Genomic DNA, 16,670 nt, shown 5'->3' with positions numbered 1-16,670 from the left:
CCTGGTCAGGCAATACTCTCATTTAAAAAAAAATTTTGTTTTATTTATTGATTTTAGAGAGAGAAAAGGGGTTAGCAGAAAGCATCAATTTGTGGTAGTTGCTTCTCATATGTGCCTTGACCAGGCAAGCCCAGGGTTTCAAACAGGCGACATCAGCATTCCAGTTTGATGCTTTAATACACTGCGCCACCACAGGTCAGGATCCTAATACTCTTCTTAATGGCTTCAGTTACACAGGGAGAAAAGCATGAACTACTCAGCTTTAAGATGGAGAAAGAGAAGTAGGGTCTATGAATCAGTGTGGCGTCCACCGGCACCTTTGTCTGGGGCAATCTCACATGTCTACATCTCTACTCCTTTCCTACCTGGAAGTCACGGCTGAGGCACACTCGTGGTCTTCTCTCTCGTCTTGGTCAGATCCTGGGGGTGCTCACTGGCTGAGGTGGCCTCACCTGGGCTGTTGGTGATGATACCCTCTGGGCTTATGCCTGCTTTTCTCCCTCACTCTCATCAGAGAGAGAGAGAGATCCTGGGAGGATCAAGGACACTCGATTCTGCTACCTCCCTCTGAGGACAAGAGGGCCTTTCTGAGTCACTCCACCCCTTAAAAAAGCTAAATTTGGCCCTGGCCGGTTGGCTCAGTGATAGAGCGTCGGCCTGGCGTGCAGAAGTCCCGGGTTTGATTCCCGGCCAGGGCACACAGGAGAAGCGCCCATCTGCTTCTCCACCCCTCCCCCTCTCCTTCCTCCCTGTCTCTCTCTTCCCCTCCCGCAGCCCGAGGCTCCATTGGAGCAAAGATGGCCCGGGCGCTGGGGATGGCTCCTTGGCCTCTGCCCCAGGCGCTAGAGTGGCTCTGGTCGCAACAGAGCGACCCACCGGAGGGGCAGAACATCGCCCCCTGGTGGGCAGAGCGTCGCCCCCTGGTGGGCGTGCCGGGTGGATCCCAGTCGGGCGCATGCGGGAGTCTGTCTGACTGTCTCTCCCCGTTTCCGGCTTCAGAAAAATACAGAGGAAAAAAAAAAAAAAGCTAAATTTAGCTTCTCTGTCTCCCCAACTTCAGTGAGCCATCACTTGCTTGGAATTGGTTCTAAGGTGGTCTCCTTCAAGAAAACTTGGTACAGACCTCTGTTGCTGCCTTCAGTATTACCACAAAGTGCCCCTCCCTGCCTCCTGACCCGGACCCTAAGTGATGAGAAGTAGCGACCATGTCTCTCAACTCTTGCTTCTCTTGCTGTAACCTCTTTTTCTCCACCCGTTATGCACTCATGTCATACGTGGAAGTTTTTTTCATTCCTATTCCTACATCAACTATTCTTTTTTTGGACCCTAACTTCATGGATAACCTTTAAAAGTGCACCAGGGTACTTTCTCTGTACTATGGGCAAAACTCCATAATTTTTATCTTTTAGGCCTAGTAGATCATGTTAAAAGAAAAATAAAAGAATTTAGAAAGCCCTACCACAAGGTAATAGCCTGATTTGTAAAACTATTGTTTTGTTTTGAAACTTTTATCCTCACCACTGGAATCTAAATAGTAATAGCCATAGTTTTTCTCTTTAAATTCTACCTGTGAAAATCATGATCTCTCGGGCATACAGCTGCTGGCACAAAAGAGCAAGGTACTCAGAGAGAGCAGAAAAGCACAGTAATATGTTTTTGAAATATAATGTGCATGGAACTGCTTTACAATTGGGTTGTGGTGAAGGATGCACAATTCTGTACATTTAGTAAAAATTGAATTGCACATTCACACAGGTGAATTTTATTATATGTAAATCACACCTCAATAAAGCTCTTAAAAAACCATGCACAGTGCAGAAAAGAATAAGGCACAGTGGCTGAGCACCCTATAAGCTGTACTATGGACTTCTTCGTGGTGCTGCTGATGGCAGCAGTGGAGGGAGGACAAGGAGAGAGGATGCAGCCACTGTTCTCTCCATGAGAGTTAGAGATCAATCATATTCCCAGTGAGAAAAAAAGCTTTCATTTTCCTTTAAACTGGGTCCTATCTGCCAACTTTGTTTACATGTATCTCTCTTGAGCAATATAATGTCATCAGTGTCTTCAAATCATGAGCATAAACGGTAACTAATCATGTATATATTTACATAAAAATGTTTTTATGTGCACATACCCTATAGGAAAGCCTCTTATCTGGCCATTGCAAATATACAGAACATCTACAAGAATACAGGTGGATGCAACATAAATAAATCTGAAAATGTTAGTATAACAGATACTTATAAACTCTTCTCATGTAGACCTTTTCACACCTCATCCAGAGGCAATCTACCTTATACCTTACATCCTGTACAATTCCAACCTCTCGTGGGATTAAAAACAAAACAACCCAAGAAGATGAAATGAAAACCAAGCTTGTTACAAGCACTAAATTGCACGAAGTGTGGCAAGTGAGGATTAAAGATGCTACTAGGGTTTTTGAGAGGAAAGAAAATATAGGCACTCACAGGAGACTGTGATGAGGGAAGCAGCAACAGTATAAAAGAAGATGGAAGAATTCAAGAACAGCAATCTGATATCATTCCATGAAGGGACAAACTGCTGGGTACATCCCGTTTGAGAAATCTTACAATGTTCTGCAGCGCTTACAATGGCAAGGGCAAGATACACAAAAGAGGATTAACTTGTTCAGGGAGGCAAGTACGTTTTTCAATTATTTTATAATATTTCTAGCCTTAAAAGTCCTTTTTATTTTGATTATTTGGTTGTTAGTTTAAAAAAAAATTTTTATTGTAAAAAATATATAACAAGCCCTGGCCGGTTGGCTCAGTGGTAGAGTGTTGGCCTGGCGTGCAGGAGTCCTGGGTTTGATTCCCAGCCAGGGCACACAGGAGACATGCCCATCTGCTTCTTCCACCCCTCCCCCTCTCCTTCCTCTCTATTTCTCTCTTCCCCTCCCACAGCCAAGGCTCCATTGGAGCAAAGTTGGCCTGGATGCTGAGGATGGCTCTATGGCCTCTGCCTCAGGTGCTAGAATGGCTCTGGTTGCAACAGAGCAATGCCCCAGATGGGCAGAGCATCGCCCCCTGGTGGGCATGCCAGGTGGATCCCGGTCAGGTGCATGCAGGAGTCTGTCTGACTGCCTCCCTGTTTTCAACTTTAGAAAAATACAAAAAAAAAAAAATATATATATATATATACATATATATATACATAAAATTTACTGTATCAGTCATTTTTTAGGTTTATAGTTCTCTATGTTAAGTATATTCACATGGTTGCAAAACAGATCTCTAGAACCTTTGTCTTTCAGAACTGAAACTCTATACCTATTCAGTACTCATCCTTCTCTCCCTCTTCCCCCACCCCTGGTAACCATCATTCTACTTTCTGTTTCTGTGAATTTGACTGTTCTAGGTACCTCGTATAAGTGAAATCATACAATATTTGTTTTATCGTGATTGGCTTATCTCACTAATATAATATCCTCAAGGCTCATACATGTAGTAGTAGCATGTGATGAAACTTCTATCTTTTTTAAGGTTAAATAATATGTCATTAAAGTTATTACCACACTTGTTTATCTATTTACTCATTGATGAACGTTTGGGCTGCTCCCACCTCTTTGCTATCATGAATAGCGCTGCTATGAACATGGGTATGCGAATCTTTTGAGACCCTGTTTTCAATTCTTTTGGATATTTAGCCACAAGTGAGGTTACTAAAATATGATAGTTTTATTAATTTCTTCTTTTTTGAGGAACCTCCAGAAAGTTTTCATAGCAGTTGCACCATTTTATAATTCCACCAACAGTGTGTAAGAATTCTGATGTTGCCACATAATCTTCAACACTTGTTATTTTCTATTCTGGGAGGTTTTTTTATGGTGGCTATTGAATTGGTGTGAGGTGGTATCTCATTGAGGTTCTGGTTTGAATTTTTCTGATGATTAGTGATATTGAGCATTTTTTCATATACTTGTTAGTCATTGTATATCATCTTTGAAGAAATATTTGTTCAAGTCTTTTGCCTATTTTTTAACTGGTTATTTGATTTTCATAGTTGGGTTGTGGGAGTTCTTTATTTATTCTGACTGTTAACTTCTTATCAGATATAAGATATGTGAATATTTTCTCCCATCTTATAGATTGCCTTTCATTCTGTTGGTTGTGTACTTTGATGCACAACAGTTTTTAAGTTTGATGTATTCTCATTGCTCTATTTCTGCTTTTTTTTTTTTTTTTTTTTTGACTTATGCTTTTTGTTCCACATCCAAGAAACCGCTGCCAAATCAAATATCATAAAGATTTCCCCTATGTTTTCTTCTAGGAATTTTATAGTTTTATGTTTTAAGTTTAGGTCTTTCATCTATTTTATTTTTTGTATATTGTGTAAAGTACAGATCCAACTTTATTCTTTTGCATCTGAATATCTAGTTTTCTCAGTACCATTCATTAAAGAGACTATCCTTTCTGTAATGAGTGGCCTTGTCACATTGGTGGTGATCATTTGACCATAGTCACGAGGGCTTATCTCTTGGCTCATTATTCTATTGCATTGGTCTAGCTGTCTGTCTTTATGGCAGTACCACATTGTTTTTGATTATTGTAGCTTGTAATATGTTATGAAATCTGAAAGCGTGAGTCCTCCAACTTTGTTCTTTTTCAAAATTATTTTGGCTACCTGGGATTCCTTAAGGTTCCGTATAAATTTTAGGATAACATTTACTATTTCTGTAGAAAATGCTCTTGTAATTTGGATACAGATTGTGTTGAATCTGTAGTTCACTTTTTAAATTTCTCTCAACAATGTTTTTAGTTTTCAGTATACAAGTCTTTTACCTCCTTGGTTAGGTTCATGTGTAAGTATTCTTTTTGATGCTATTGTGAATCTTAAAAGTTTCTTTCTTCTTTTTCTTTAATTTAGAGAGAGGCAGGGAGAGAGACATAGAGACAGAAACATAGAGACAAACACATATTCCTGTATGTGTCCTGACCAGGGATCAAACCAGCAATCTCTGTGCTTCAGAAAAACGCTCCAACCAACCGAGCTATCCAACTAGGGCTTTTAAAAGTTTCCTAATGCAAATTTTAAGTGTTTGGCTTTTAAAGTGATTAGCAGTGAGACAGTAATATGTGGAATAGATGGATGTTATCCCATGGGTCTAAATCTTTCAACTCTAAATATCCTATTTGCTCACTCAATTCCAAATGTTTCCATATCTCACTCTATAAAATTTTGTCATCCCACCACCAATAAGAAAAAGAAAGGGGACAGCAAAGATGCATTCCATGGTAGTCTCTTGAGTCTGAGTACAAACAGTTTTTTTGGATCCATCCTAGCTTGAAGGGCCCCAGACACAAAAAATCACAGACAAGGCAACTTAAGTAATGTATTTAAACCACATCTAGGGACATGGAACAATGCTCAGCCAGGCCAGGAGAATGCCTGCTCTGTGATCATTTCATTGCATGAGAATTTTGTGATATATTTTTCACAAAATAAATATCAGGTGAAAACCCACATTGGGAGTCTCTGTGATTCATTTCATGTGCAAGTCTGCAGTCTGCAGGGCCTGTTGAAAGAACGGTCCTTACACCAGCGGCGGCAACAGAAGAAGGACAACCTTTAGTCACCTAAATCCACCAGAGGTAGAATGTGTCCTTCTATGGGCTCAGGGAGATGTTGACCTCAATCATCACCACTTAAGAGTAGCAGGAAAAAAAAAAAAAACTATCTCCCAGGCTACATTTTTTCTATTGTATTCCTTATTTATGCTGTTTCAGTTTTGAGCAGGAAGAATCTTAAAAAGAAAAAATCACTGTTCCCTTTTCAATTACTCTATTAGGACTGATAGAAGTCCAAGGTCTCCTTTCTTCATATCACAATGCATTCGTTATTTGGTTTGGAGGATTCTTCAAATTAAATCTTATTTTAAAACATACTCCCCATAGAATTGCATTTATATTTATCCATGTAATTCAATGTGATGAAATTGAGGGAGGAAGGTAGGAAATACTTATCTTCAATGGAACAGGTATTTAATATACATTCTCATAAAAGCCAGTGGCATAAGTAGTGCTGTTTCTTATCACCTCCATTGTACTAGGCAGTGAACTATTGCTCAGAAAGGGGCCTCATTGCTTTTAGAGCCAGAAACTGAGTGTTGGTCTATAAGAATCAAAGCTCAAATATTTTCCTCTCTCCTCGCTGCCTTGAGAGCAGCCTCCTCTTTCTCCAACAGCAATTTGACCAAATGTGATTTGTTCAAGTTGATCATTTGTCAAAAAAAAAAAAACCCTATTATTTCTCATCAATGGATTTCTAAGGAACAGTGATACTTATGCTCATTTGAGCAAATATTTAACTCTATATTTTGTCTTCAGACATTGTTTACCTTTTTCTAGAACTGTAGAGTTCTCCCATTCTTTTATTTGCTTCCATATCTTAAATTAATTTTAGCCAATTATTTTTCCTTTATCTTGTTCATGATAAAAAAAGAAATGTTGAGATAACCCGAGTATTCAGCAATAGGGGATTAATAAGAACACACTTAGATTCCAATGTAAGGATATGTTTGAATAATAGAAATGGAATGCATACCCATGTATTGAATAGATAAAAACCAAACTAGATAAATACAGCTGGAAAGCCAGGCCTACACTGAATGAGAAAAACATTTAAGCCAAGCGCAACCCCATCCCAACCCTCTCCCTTAACTAATTAATTTTTTTTTCTATCTTTCTTTCAGAGTAATGCAGGATCACTGGGGAAAATACAGACAGGAAGAACCTAAGAAAAACCCCATCATTCACCCAATCATTTACAATTACATTTAATCCTCAAATAAATATTCTTTCAGCTCTGGTTCCATAAGTACAAATGAATTACTATTTTTCAACAAAATGAACTCTTACTGTACAAACTATTCTTCAATCTACTGTAATCTAAGTAACCCAGTGTTTATATTTTTCAAACTAAACCATATTTCTACACATTTACTGCACTCCAACAACTAACAGCAGAGCAGAAATAATTGCCTTGAAATTAAGAGATCAAAAAATAAAATAGGAGAAAATATGAAAATTTCTGAAGACAGATTTTTAAAAAGGGCTTAAAATATTAAAAGTTTGAAAACTGCCTCCAAATGCTCCCAAATTACTAGTATTTGAACTAATTGGTGAATGAGAGTATCAATTTTCAAGCAACTCATTATAATGTTTAATGAAGTTAATACAGGAAATGAGATGACTGTAAAATGATTTACGGTTTAATCGTAAAAAGCCTAATAGATAAAGTGACTTCATGGTTGTTCCTAGAATTTGAGGATTAGATGAAGAAATATAACTTAGACAAGTGGAAGGGCTAGGGTGCTATAAACTGGAGTTCAAAAGAAGGCACTGTCAAAAAAATGTTGAGCAAGCCATGAGCATGAAAGCAGCATAATTCAGTTTGTGGAGGATTCTATAGGTCAAGTGGCCCAGCTTCTTCAGCAGGTATAAAAGGACAGGAGGGTAAAGCTGTACAGTAAAAAACATTGCATTTTTTTTTTCTTCTCTTCCAAGTAAAAGGAGGGGAGATAGAGAGACAGACTCCCACATGTGCCTCGACCAGGATCCACCTGGCAGCCCCCATCTGGGGCCAATATTCTGTCCACTTGGGGCCATGCTCACAACCAAACTATTTTTAGTGCCTGAGGTGGAGGCTCCAGGGAGCCATCCTCAGTTCCTGGGGTGAATGTGCTCTAACCAATCAAGCTATGACTGCAGGAGGGGGAGAGAGAAAGAACATGGAGAAGTAGATGGCCACTTCTTCTGTGGGCCCTGACTGGGAATTGAACCCAGGACATTCACATGCCAGACCAAAGCTATACTATTGGGCCAACTGGCCAGAGCCAAAAAAGTCACATTTTTTAATGGGTAACACTAAATTATTATGGCTAGGAATGCATACTTTGATGGTTAAACTATAAAAAAAATGCAAGTAAATAAATACTATCAAAATCAGGGGGCTGGTTCCTTTCAGGGGAGAAAAGGGACTATAACTGGAATGGGGCCCTTAGGACGGGTGCCCCAGAATGATAGGAAAATTACGTTTCCTCCTTTGGGTGGTGGTTCCAAGCACACAAAATGACAGCTCAGTGTTCTACACAATTAATCCCTCAGAACCTGAAAAGGAGTTGAAGGGGTGCAACACAGAACCAATCCTCACGGAGTTTGGGTTTCAGGAGTGCTCAGAAGCACAGGTGAAGGGAAAGCAGGAAGGGGAGGAAAAGGGGCCATGCCAGACCCAGGAACAGGGGTCCCCAAACTTTTTACACAGGGGCCATTTTACTGTCCCTCAGACCGTTGGAGGGCCGGACTATAAAAAAAAACTATGAACAAATCCCTATGCACACTGCACATATATTATTTTAAAGTAAAAAACCAAAACGGGAACAAATACAATATTTAAAATAAAGAACAAGTAAATTTAAATCAACAAACTGACCAGTATTTCAATGGGAACTATGGGCCTGCTTTTGGCTAATGAGATGGTCAATGTCCGGTTCCATATTTGTCACTAACAAGTGAAATGACGCACTTCCGGAACCATGACGGGTGCGTCCAGTGTCACCGGAAGTAGTACTGTACATGAGCAACGCTGCACTTTGTGGTGCCACCACATACAGTACTCCTCTCACTGACCACCAATGAAAGAGGTGCCCCTTCCGGAAGTGTGGCAGGGGCCGGATAAATGGCCTCAGGGGGCCGCATGTGGCCTGTGGGCTGTAGTTTGGGGACCCCTGCCCAGTTGTGTTCTGGGCAAAGCGAGTGTGGGGGGGTTCTATTTTTGAGAGAGAATTTTCTTTCCAGTATTTTCCCATTTCCAAATCCACTCTACCGCAGTGGAACGGAATGGAGCACCACCTCCAATCAAAGGATTGGGACTTCTAGAGAAGGAGGCCCACAGGGCTGGGTAGCAGGGAGGGGAGCAGAGTGCCTGCGAGGGGAAACCTCAAACCCGGGGTAAAGATTACCTTCTGACCGAAAGGAGTTCCCCATGTGGAAGGGAATGGGGATGCTACTGGATGATCCTGGAGAAAGAACCTCAGAGTCCCTTCTTCTCAGACAGAAAACTGAAGAAGCAATGAGAAGTTAGAAAGAAGACATGATTATGGTGCTCCCAGAGATGGTATAAAAGAAACATTAAAATCTCTGCCCAGTATATAAATATATGAGGTTAAATGTCACTCACTCACATATCTATACCCCAAGAATGGTGATTAAAACCAAAACCAAAACAATGGAAGAAGCCACCCTGCCTCGCATAGGCTCTTGTTCCAAACAAAGAAAGGCTACTCAATAGACAGCCATCATGAAAGCACCCCAGGTGTATATATAAAACATTAGAAGACACTCAGAGGTTAGATTAATGAATTACCTCATTCACCTCTACATCTGGTTTTCAGAACATGTAAATTTATTTATGGGAGCCTACTGCCTCCCAGACAGTATATTATTATGCTGTATGTTACTCCTCATCCTCACCATAATTCTAAACAGTGGATGTGTTTATCCCTGTTTCACAGATGAAGAAACTGAGACTGGCAGAGGATAAATGATGCGTCCAGAGACACACAGAGGAGCAGGCTGTAGGCAGAGAGCTGTGAATTCTCCTCCCTCTCTGTTCCCGCAGCTGAGCACAGAGAACAGCAGGCACTGCTTTTTAAAATGGACTCATCCATAGTGACCTAAGGGAAGTGTTACCGCTGGGACACCTGCTCCGGAGAAAGGCTGTTAGAGAGTGTGGGCCCTGGGCCTGGGACAGGCTGCCCTTTTCCGTCAGAAAGGCCAAAGTGCCTCCCATGTCCAGCAGCTGGAGGGTTCCTGCCCCAGGGACAAAGCGCAGACTCCTATCCCAAGTGCAGATCCAGGCCTGCCACCAGTAAGAACTTTCAGAGAGTCCTTCCTCGCAGCTTTCCCACCCCAAAGGAAGAGGAAAGAAGGCTGCTGTCACTTCTTCAATGAGCCACACATTCCAGGGTCCTCTCCACCCCGATTAGTCAGTAAGGGAGGGTTGGTGGAGATAGGTCTGTCGAAGCTCAGCCTAGCACCCAGTGTGTTCAATAGGTGTTAGCACTTCTGTCCTGAGTGAGGGATGACCCACACATTCCAGGGTCCTCTCCACCCCGATTAGTCAGTAAGGGAGGGTTGGCGGAGATAGGTCTGTAGAAGCTCAGCCTAGCACCCAGTGTGTTCAATAAGTGTTAGCACTTCTGTCCTGAGTGAGGGATGACTCATGGGCAACAAAGTTTGCCTGCGGTGGGTTTCACTTAAAGGGTGGTAAAAAAAAAACAAAAAGTAAATAAAAACTGAAAACATTTCAGAGAGAAAGAAAACTGAAAGATAAGGACGGGGCAAAAAATAAAGAAATTATATAGCAATTTTGTTCCTGAATGTCAAGGTTCTTTATTTTATTACAATATACCAGACTTATGATAGTATATAAAAGTCAGCTTTTCAACAGGGAAAAATAAAAATCTAGCCTTCCATTAAAACTTGAAATTTGCTTCCGGTTTTCAGTTTCAACAAAACCCAAAACTGAATAAAATTAAAACAATGACTTTGCCCACCAAATTATATGGAAAGTCTATGTTATTTCTTTTCTTTTTATTAATGTTTAATTTATTGTGTTTACATGGATTCAAGTGTCCCACTGAACATAACTCCCTCACCCCCACCCCTGTATCCCTTTTTATAACTCCCTTCCCCCCTCCCCCTAAGCTCCTCCCCCCTTCCCTCTGGGATCTGCTGTCCTGTTATCTATATCTCTGTGTTATGTATATATAGTTTCACTAATCCCTTCACCTTCTCCGATCCATCCCCTCATCCCCCTTCCCTCTGACAGCTGTCCCTCTGCTCCCTGTGACCCTGCCTCTGCCTCTATTCCGTTCCTCAGTTCACTCTGTTCATTAGATTCCACATATATGCGAGATCATATGATATTTTTCTTTCTCTGCCTGGCTTATTTCACTTAGCATAATAATCTCCAGGTCTATCCACAAAGAAAATGAGAGTCTAAAGAATTCTTTACCTTAGTGGAATTAAAATCCAAATCTGGTGTAACTAACTAACATCCAAGAGTCTAAACTTCTCTTGGATGTACTGTGGCAAGATCACAAACTATGTCAGAGCGTGAAGTGTGGGCTAAGCCCCTGCATCTGCCACAGGGTTCCCGGGGACATTCTGCCTAATGTAAGGTCCGTAACAGATATTCTACAACGGAGTTCAACACAGGCATATCGTTTAACATACTTATCCACTGGTCATCTACACTTGGAAATTTACTAAGCCTGACAGATACATATCCTGTATGCTTTCAAGATGTCACAGTGAGCACTTGGCACAAGCAGGTGTTATCACACATGTTACTGCCTCATCACCTGCTCGAGAATAGCAGCGGCCCCAGCCTTTCTGTATCCTCTGGGACTGCAATTTAAGGTGAAATTTTGCACTTCACTGTTCAACTGTGAAGTCCTCACAGACTACAGACATACCTGGTTACGCACACAAATGTGACTTAGGAAGACTAGATACTTCTTTTGAAGTTTACATCAGAGTTCTAAAGGGTGTGTGGCATTAAAACAGAAATTAAAATTAAAAACACAGCAAACAAACAAAACAGTTCAGGGCTAATGTAGTTAGATACAATTATCTTACCCATTCTTGCGTCCAGTAAAGAAGCCTGACATATGATTAGGAACTTATCAAGTTAACAATCTAATTTACACCTCTCAATCAGTTCTCAAATAGCCAGATGTCTTAAATTACAGTGTGTGCTGACTCTAGGAAGACAAGAGTGATCGTTTTACAATAAGCTCCAGTCGTTTTAAAGTGTCAGTTTTATGCCATATAATGAAAACAATAACAATGCAATTAAAAAAAAAAGTTTTAAAGAGGATCCAGAGCGATTATGATGGGAACATTTCTTGAGACTCTAAAAGGAATGAATGAAATGTTTCTTGCAGCACGATGGTTCTCTCGCCTTGCCAGCTAACTCCTGTGCAGATTCCCTGCCCAGAAAATGACTGATCCGCAGGGAAGCCGAGCCAGTGTGCCTGACGCACCTGTTGAACCCCAGCCCCCCAGAGAGTTTCCAACTTCACACAGCTTAATTACGCTGTGTTCGGTACAATCCAAAAGGGTTATTGATGCAAAGAGGAGTTATTCCTATAGGAGCATTCCTCCTAAAAAGTCAACGACTAACTAGTTAATAAAAATGATTGGATAGGCCTGACCTGTGGTGGCACAGTGGATAAAGCATTGACCTGGAAATGCTGAGGTCGCTAGTTCGAAACCCTGGGCTTGCCTGGTCAAGGCACATATGGGAGTTGATGCTTCCAGCTCCTCCCCCCTTCTCTCTCTCTGTCTCTCTCTCTCCTCTCTAAAAATGAATAAATAAAATAAAAAAAAAACAAAAAAAATATGATTGGAGAGCAATAATATTAACCACCTTTCAAAGCAGGGTCTTAACCAGGAGGTACACTGAGGCAGGTAAGGAGTCTACCTTGAAATCCTCAGCAAACATCCAAACATGTGTTATGAAGCTGGAAGGAAAAGGGACTCCGAATATTTCATCGCACATTCAAAGACCCTTCCCTCGCAAAAGCTGCTGACCATAATTTTACAGCGGGTCTAACAGCACCTAAGTCCTAAGGTCAATTTGGGAAGTTCTGCTGCCACGATGCCTTCTTTAAACAACTAACGACTCAGTCCCCCTGTCCCTAAGCTTCAGTACGAAGTACATTAGGGCATCAGTCAGTCTTATAAGATCAAGGTAGCCTCTTCTAACAGCCTGTTCGTGGAGTAACGAACGGGTGGAGGTGGGAGGGCAGGGGGTGATGCTGTGTATGTCCCAAAGTAGAAGCAAAATCACCTTTCCTTATGGGAAGGTTCCCTCCACCATGTCTAAGGAGACTCGCGGAGCGCACCCATCAGTGAGACCCTAATGTGTTATCAACAAACAGCATAGTGCACACTGTTTGTTTCAAGCGCGGTTCTCTGCTCTTTATAGAAGTTAACTTTAATTCTAAAAATAACCTTAAAAGATGCAAAAAAAAAAACACAAAAAACAAAACAAAAAAACAGTGCAAAAGTCCCTAAATAGGAGGACTTCCTACCCATCCCCACCACCTGACAGGGAAACAACCCTCCTCCCTGGTCCCCCAGGTCAACCAGCACCATGGAGATTAACGCCGCGTGGGGGGAGGTTAAAAACTAAAAACGGAGGCTCGCAGGAGAGTCGTTACCGTCCACCAGGCACTCGGGGTCCGGGTCGCTGCTCATCGCTGCTCCCCAACTCCGGGCTGCCCCGGGCGCGGCTCTTGCAGTCTAGGCAGCGGCTGCGGTTGCTGAGGCAGCGCCCCCTTAGGGACCGGCAGGTGCGCCGGGCGGCGCAGCCACCGCAAGGGGAGGGACCGCGACGCGCGCGCTGGGCGCTTCCTTCACTTTGCCATCTCTAGAACCTCTTTCTTGTAGACCGCGGCTCTCTATTTAAATACTTGGCGGGCGACTGGCTGCGTGCCACTGACTTGACCCAGGGCCAGCGTCCCTCTGCCCTCTCTGGGCAGGGATGGGCACTGTGCGTAGGAGCTTGGGTAATTTGCCTGGGTAGGGATAGGCAGGAAGCACCCCCCACAGCCCGCCTACGGTCGAGGCTGCGGGAGGCAGGTGAGTGAGCCTTGGCCTGTCCTCTTCCCAGCGTCCAGCTTTCTGAGGAACCACCTCGCAGGGTCTGACCTGGCCTGAGAAGCCCTAAGCTAAATATGATGCCTGCTCGGGCAACCTGTGTTAGGGCATCTGAGGTGAACAGGATCCGCTACCATTCATTCAGTGCCGCCTTGACATTTAAGAGTTCTAAAGCAAATTCCTTTTCCTCTGATCGGATTTCAGACTTTTGCCTCTGCCAAATTCCAAGTTTGGTTCTAAGGGAAAGTGGTAGGCACCTTGTTGTCTGGTGATAATGAACCAAAAAGAGGTGGTGAATCCGGAAGGGGAAATATTTGTTTGGATTTTAGACTAGAATTTTCTCAACACTATGTTTTTCCATCAAGCTTGCGGAACTTGGGTGTTAGCCAAATTCCCATTGTAAATTTAAATTTAATCAGCGAGTGCTATTTTTTTTGTCATTCCTCCAACAAGCTTTATGTTTAAAGTTAAATTCTCTTAGGGGCTTTTAACTCAGCTGTTGATATGATAGGAGCAATCAGTTAATGCCACTTCAAAGCACATTTATGACAGCTGCATTAAGGAACTGCATGTTTTATCAGGATCCTTCAACAGACTGAAAACAAAATTTCTGTTTACTTTTGCACAGAACCTAATATCATTCCTTAGCAGGTGAATTATTCCCTTTGGCTAGCATCACTAAAGCCCCTGCCAGTGGAGACAGTGTAGAAATTTCCTCCTGTATGGCCAGGACCCACCATTGTGGCCATTCACATGCAGGTTCACAATAGATTAGGACAGACGGTAATGAAACAATGGAGCCAAAAACTGGTGGGCCATTACCTTTAATCCTAGCTTGCACCTAGCGAGCAAGTAAAAACACACACTGGGCTCCAAAACCCACTCATTCAGTGCTCACAAAGCTACTGACTTATCTGAGTTTCCTAGAATCAAAGGTTTCTAGCCCACTAGCCTTATTCATCTCTGTTTCCCATCTCCTTCTCTCTGCACAAACTCTGCACAAACTAGCTTCTCCTACAGCACTCTTAGCTGCTTCTCCTGGCCTCGTCCATGTGGACTTTCTTTGCTCTCCTCTAATGCTAATCTTAGGAACCAAGAGAGAGCAAGCTCCTGGTCTGCCCCACTTTATAATGTAGAAACCAAAACCTTTAATCCAATATACCAACAAGGAAGTCTCTGATACAAAGTCACTTATCTGAGGCATAATGGGATTCCTCATGAGAGTGCACCACCCCACATCAAAAAGGGTGGGAAAGGCTTAGTCTTAAAACCAAGCCCCAGGCTACAAGGATCCTGCCTGCCCACAGCCCGCCCCCAACACACATTATATAATCACGCCCATCCCAAGCAAGAAGGGCAACTAATATTAATTATCACCTGGGCAATGGGCTTCCATGTGGGCAGCGCCATCTTTAACAAAGTTAGCATAATATATTTTATCTGCCCAACACCTCCCAAATTAGAATTGATTATTACTAATATGCGTATGACTAGAATTGTTAAAAACATTAATGTTAAGACACCACAGACAAGTTTTATGAAGTTTCTGGGCCCCAGAAAGGACTGAGTTCATTCTAGTGACTAAAGCGTAAATAAGAACTTTAGGAGTTAAACTTTGGTGACTCTACTAAAAAGTACTGATTTTTTTTTCATTTTTATTTTTTATTTATCATCTTAATAAGCGAGCCTTACTACTCCAGATCAAAACAGTGACCAGCATTAGCTCCAGTAGATTATGCATCTCTCTGTGTGAGAACAACCGGGGCCTGGTGGGACCACTAAGAATTACAGAAATGACAATTTACAGACCTGGACAAGGAACCCTCCTGTTCCTACCCTAACCAGGGGATATCCATTCCAAATTCCTTAGATTGAAAACCAGAAACTGCTCCCCTCCTGCTGGCTTATCTCAACTTCCTTATTTATTCCTAAACAATGGCACTGTGTTACATTCTTTCTTGCTTCTATTCTTCAACTACTGGGCACCTCTCCTGTTCAGTTACTAAGGATTTAAAGTAAAATTTTTCCCTCTATATACATTACTGTAGTTGAGAGACTCAGAGTTAGAGCCAGCTAACCTACCTTAGATATTTTACATTCTGTGAAATAACAGGACATTGAAGATTCAGAGCTGAGGGAATGGCTAATTCTATTTGAAAGGTTAAGAAATATTTCCAACCAGAAGTGACAATTTGCACCAATGATAGTTGCTATCGCTTTTAAACATGTATGATCAACCGGGCCCTCTGCTGATTGCTTTTCATACATTCCCTACTACAACCCTCATAAGAATGAGGATTATTATTGTCCCCCCCTTTTTTTTCCCCGAAATTGGAAATGGGGAGGCAATCAGACAGACTCCTGCATGCGCTTGACCGGGATCCACCCGGCATGCCCACCAGGGGGCAATGCTTTGCCCATCTGGGGCATTGCTCTGCCGCAACCAGAGCCATTCTAGCGCTTGAGGCAGAGGCCATAGAGCCATCCTCAGCACCCGGGCCAACTTTGCTCCAATGAAGCCTTGGCTGCAGGAGGGAAAGAGAGAGACAGAGAGGAAGGAGAGGGGGAGGGGTGGAGAAGCAGATGGGCACTTCTCCTGTGTGCCCAGGCCGGGAATCGAACCCGGGACTCCTACACGCCAAGCCGACACTCTACCACTGAGCCAACCGGCCAGGGCCTTATTGTCCCCTTTTTATAGGTGGACAAACAGAGTATCAGCCTAAGCAATCTTCCCACAAACACAGACATGAGGCATCTCAGAGCCATGACTGGAACGCAGTCCCCTATGGTCACAAAGCTTGTGTCCGATTTCTACACTCGATTACGTGGACTGGCAAAGACACTTTCCACCAAAACCTTTCAGATAAATGTGTTCTCAGAGAGTACAAATATTTGAAAAGTGAGTTCAAGTATCATATGGATGGGGTGGAGGAAATGAGATAGAATACCAGTTTTCCAGGCAGAGGGACCAACGTGGGC

The 16,670-nt window shown here is 42.4% G+C and overlaps 1 protein-coding gene across 2 annotated transcripts in view; it reads right to left on the bottom strand.

The window, feature by feature from the left end:
• Positions 1–13,443, bottom strand: part of GADL1 (glutamate decarboxylase like 1) — a 190,167-nt gene extending 176,724 nt beyond the window's left edge. For both annotated transcript variants that reach the window (XM_066244752.1, XM_066244754.1), the window contains exon 1: positions 13,253–13,443. In XM_066244752.1, coding sequence (XP_066100849.1) covers positions 13,253–13,289 — 37 coding nt within the window. In that variant the 5' untranslated portion in view covers positions 13,290–13,443. The remainder of the gene's footprint in view (positions 1–13,252) is intronic.
• Positions 13,444–16,670: the final 3,227 nt, after the last annotated feature.

This window comes from Saccopteryx bilineata, chromosome 10, assembly GCF_036850765.1.
Source record: "Saccopteryx bilineata isolate mSacBil1 chromosome 10, mSacBil1_pri_phased_curated, whole genome shotgun sequence".
NCBI classification, from domain to species: domain Eukaryota; kingdom Metazoa; phylum Chordata; class Mammalia; order Chiroptera; family Emballonuridae; genus Saccopteryx; species Saccopteryx bilineata.
This window is presented reverse-complemented; position numbering and strand designations above follow the sequence as displayed.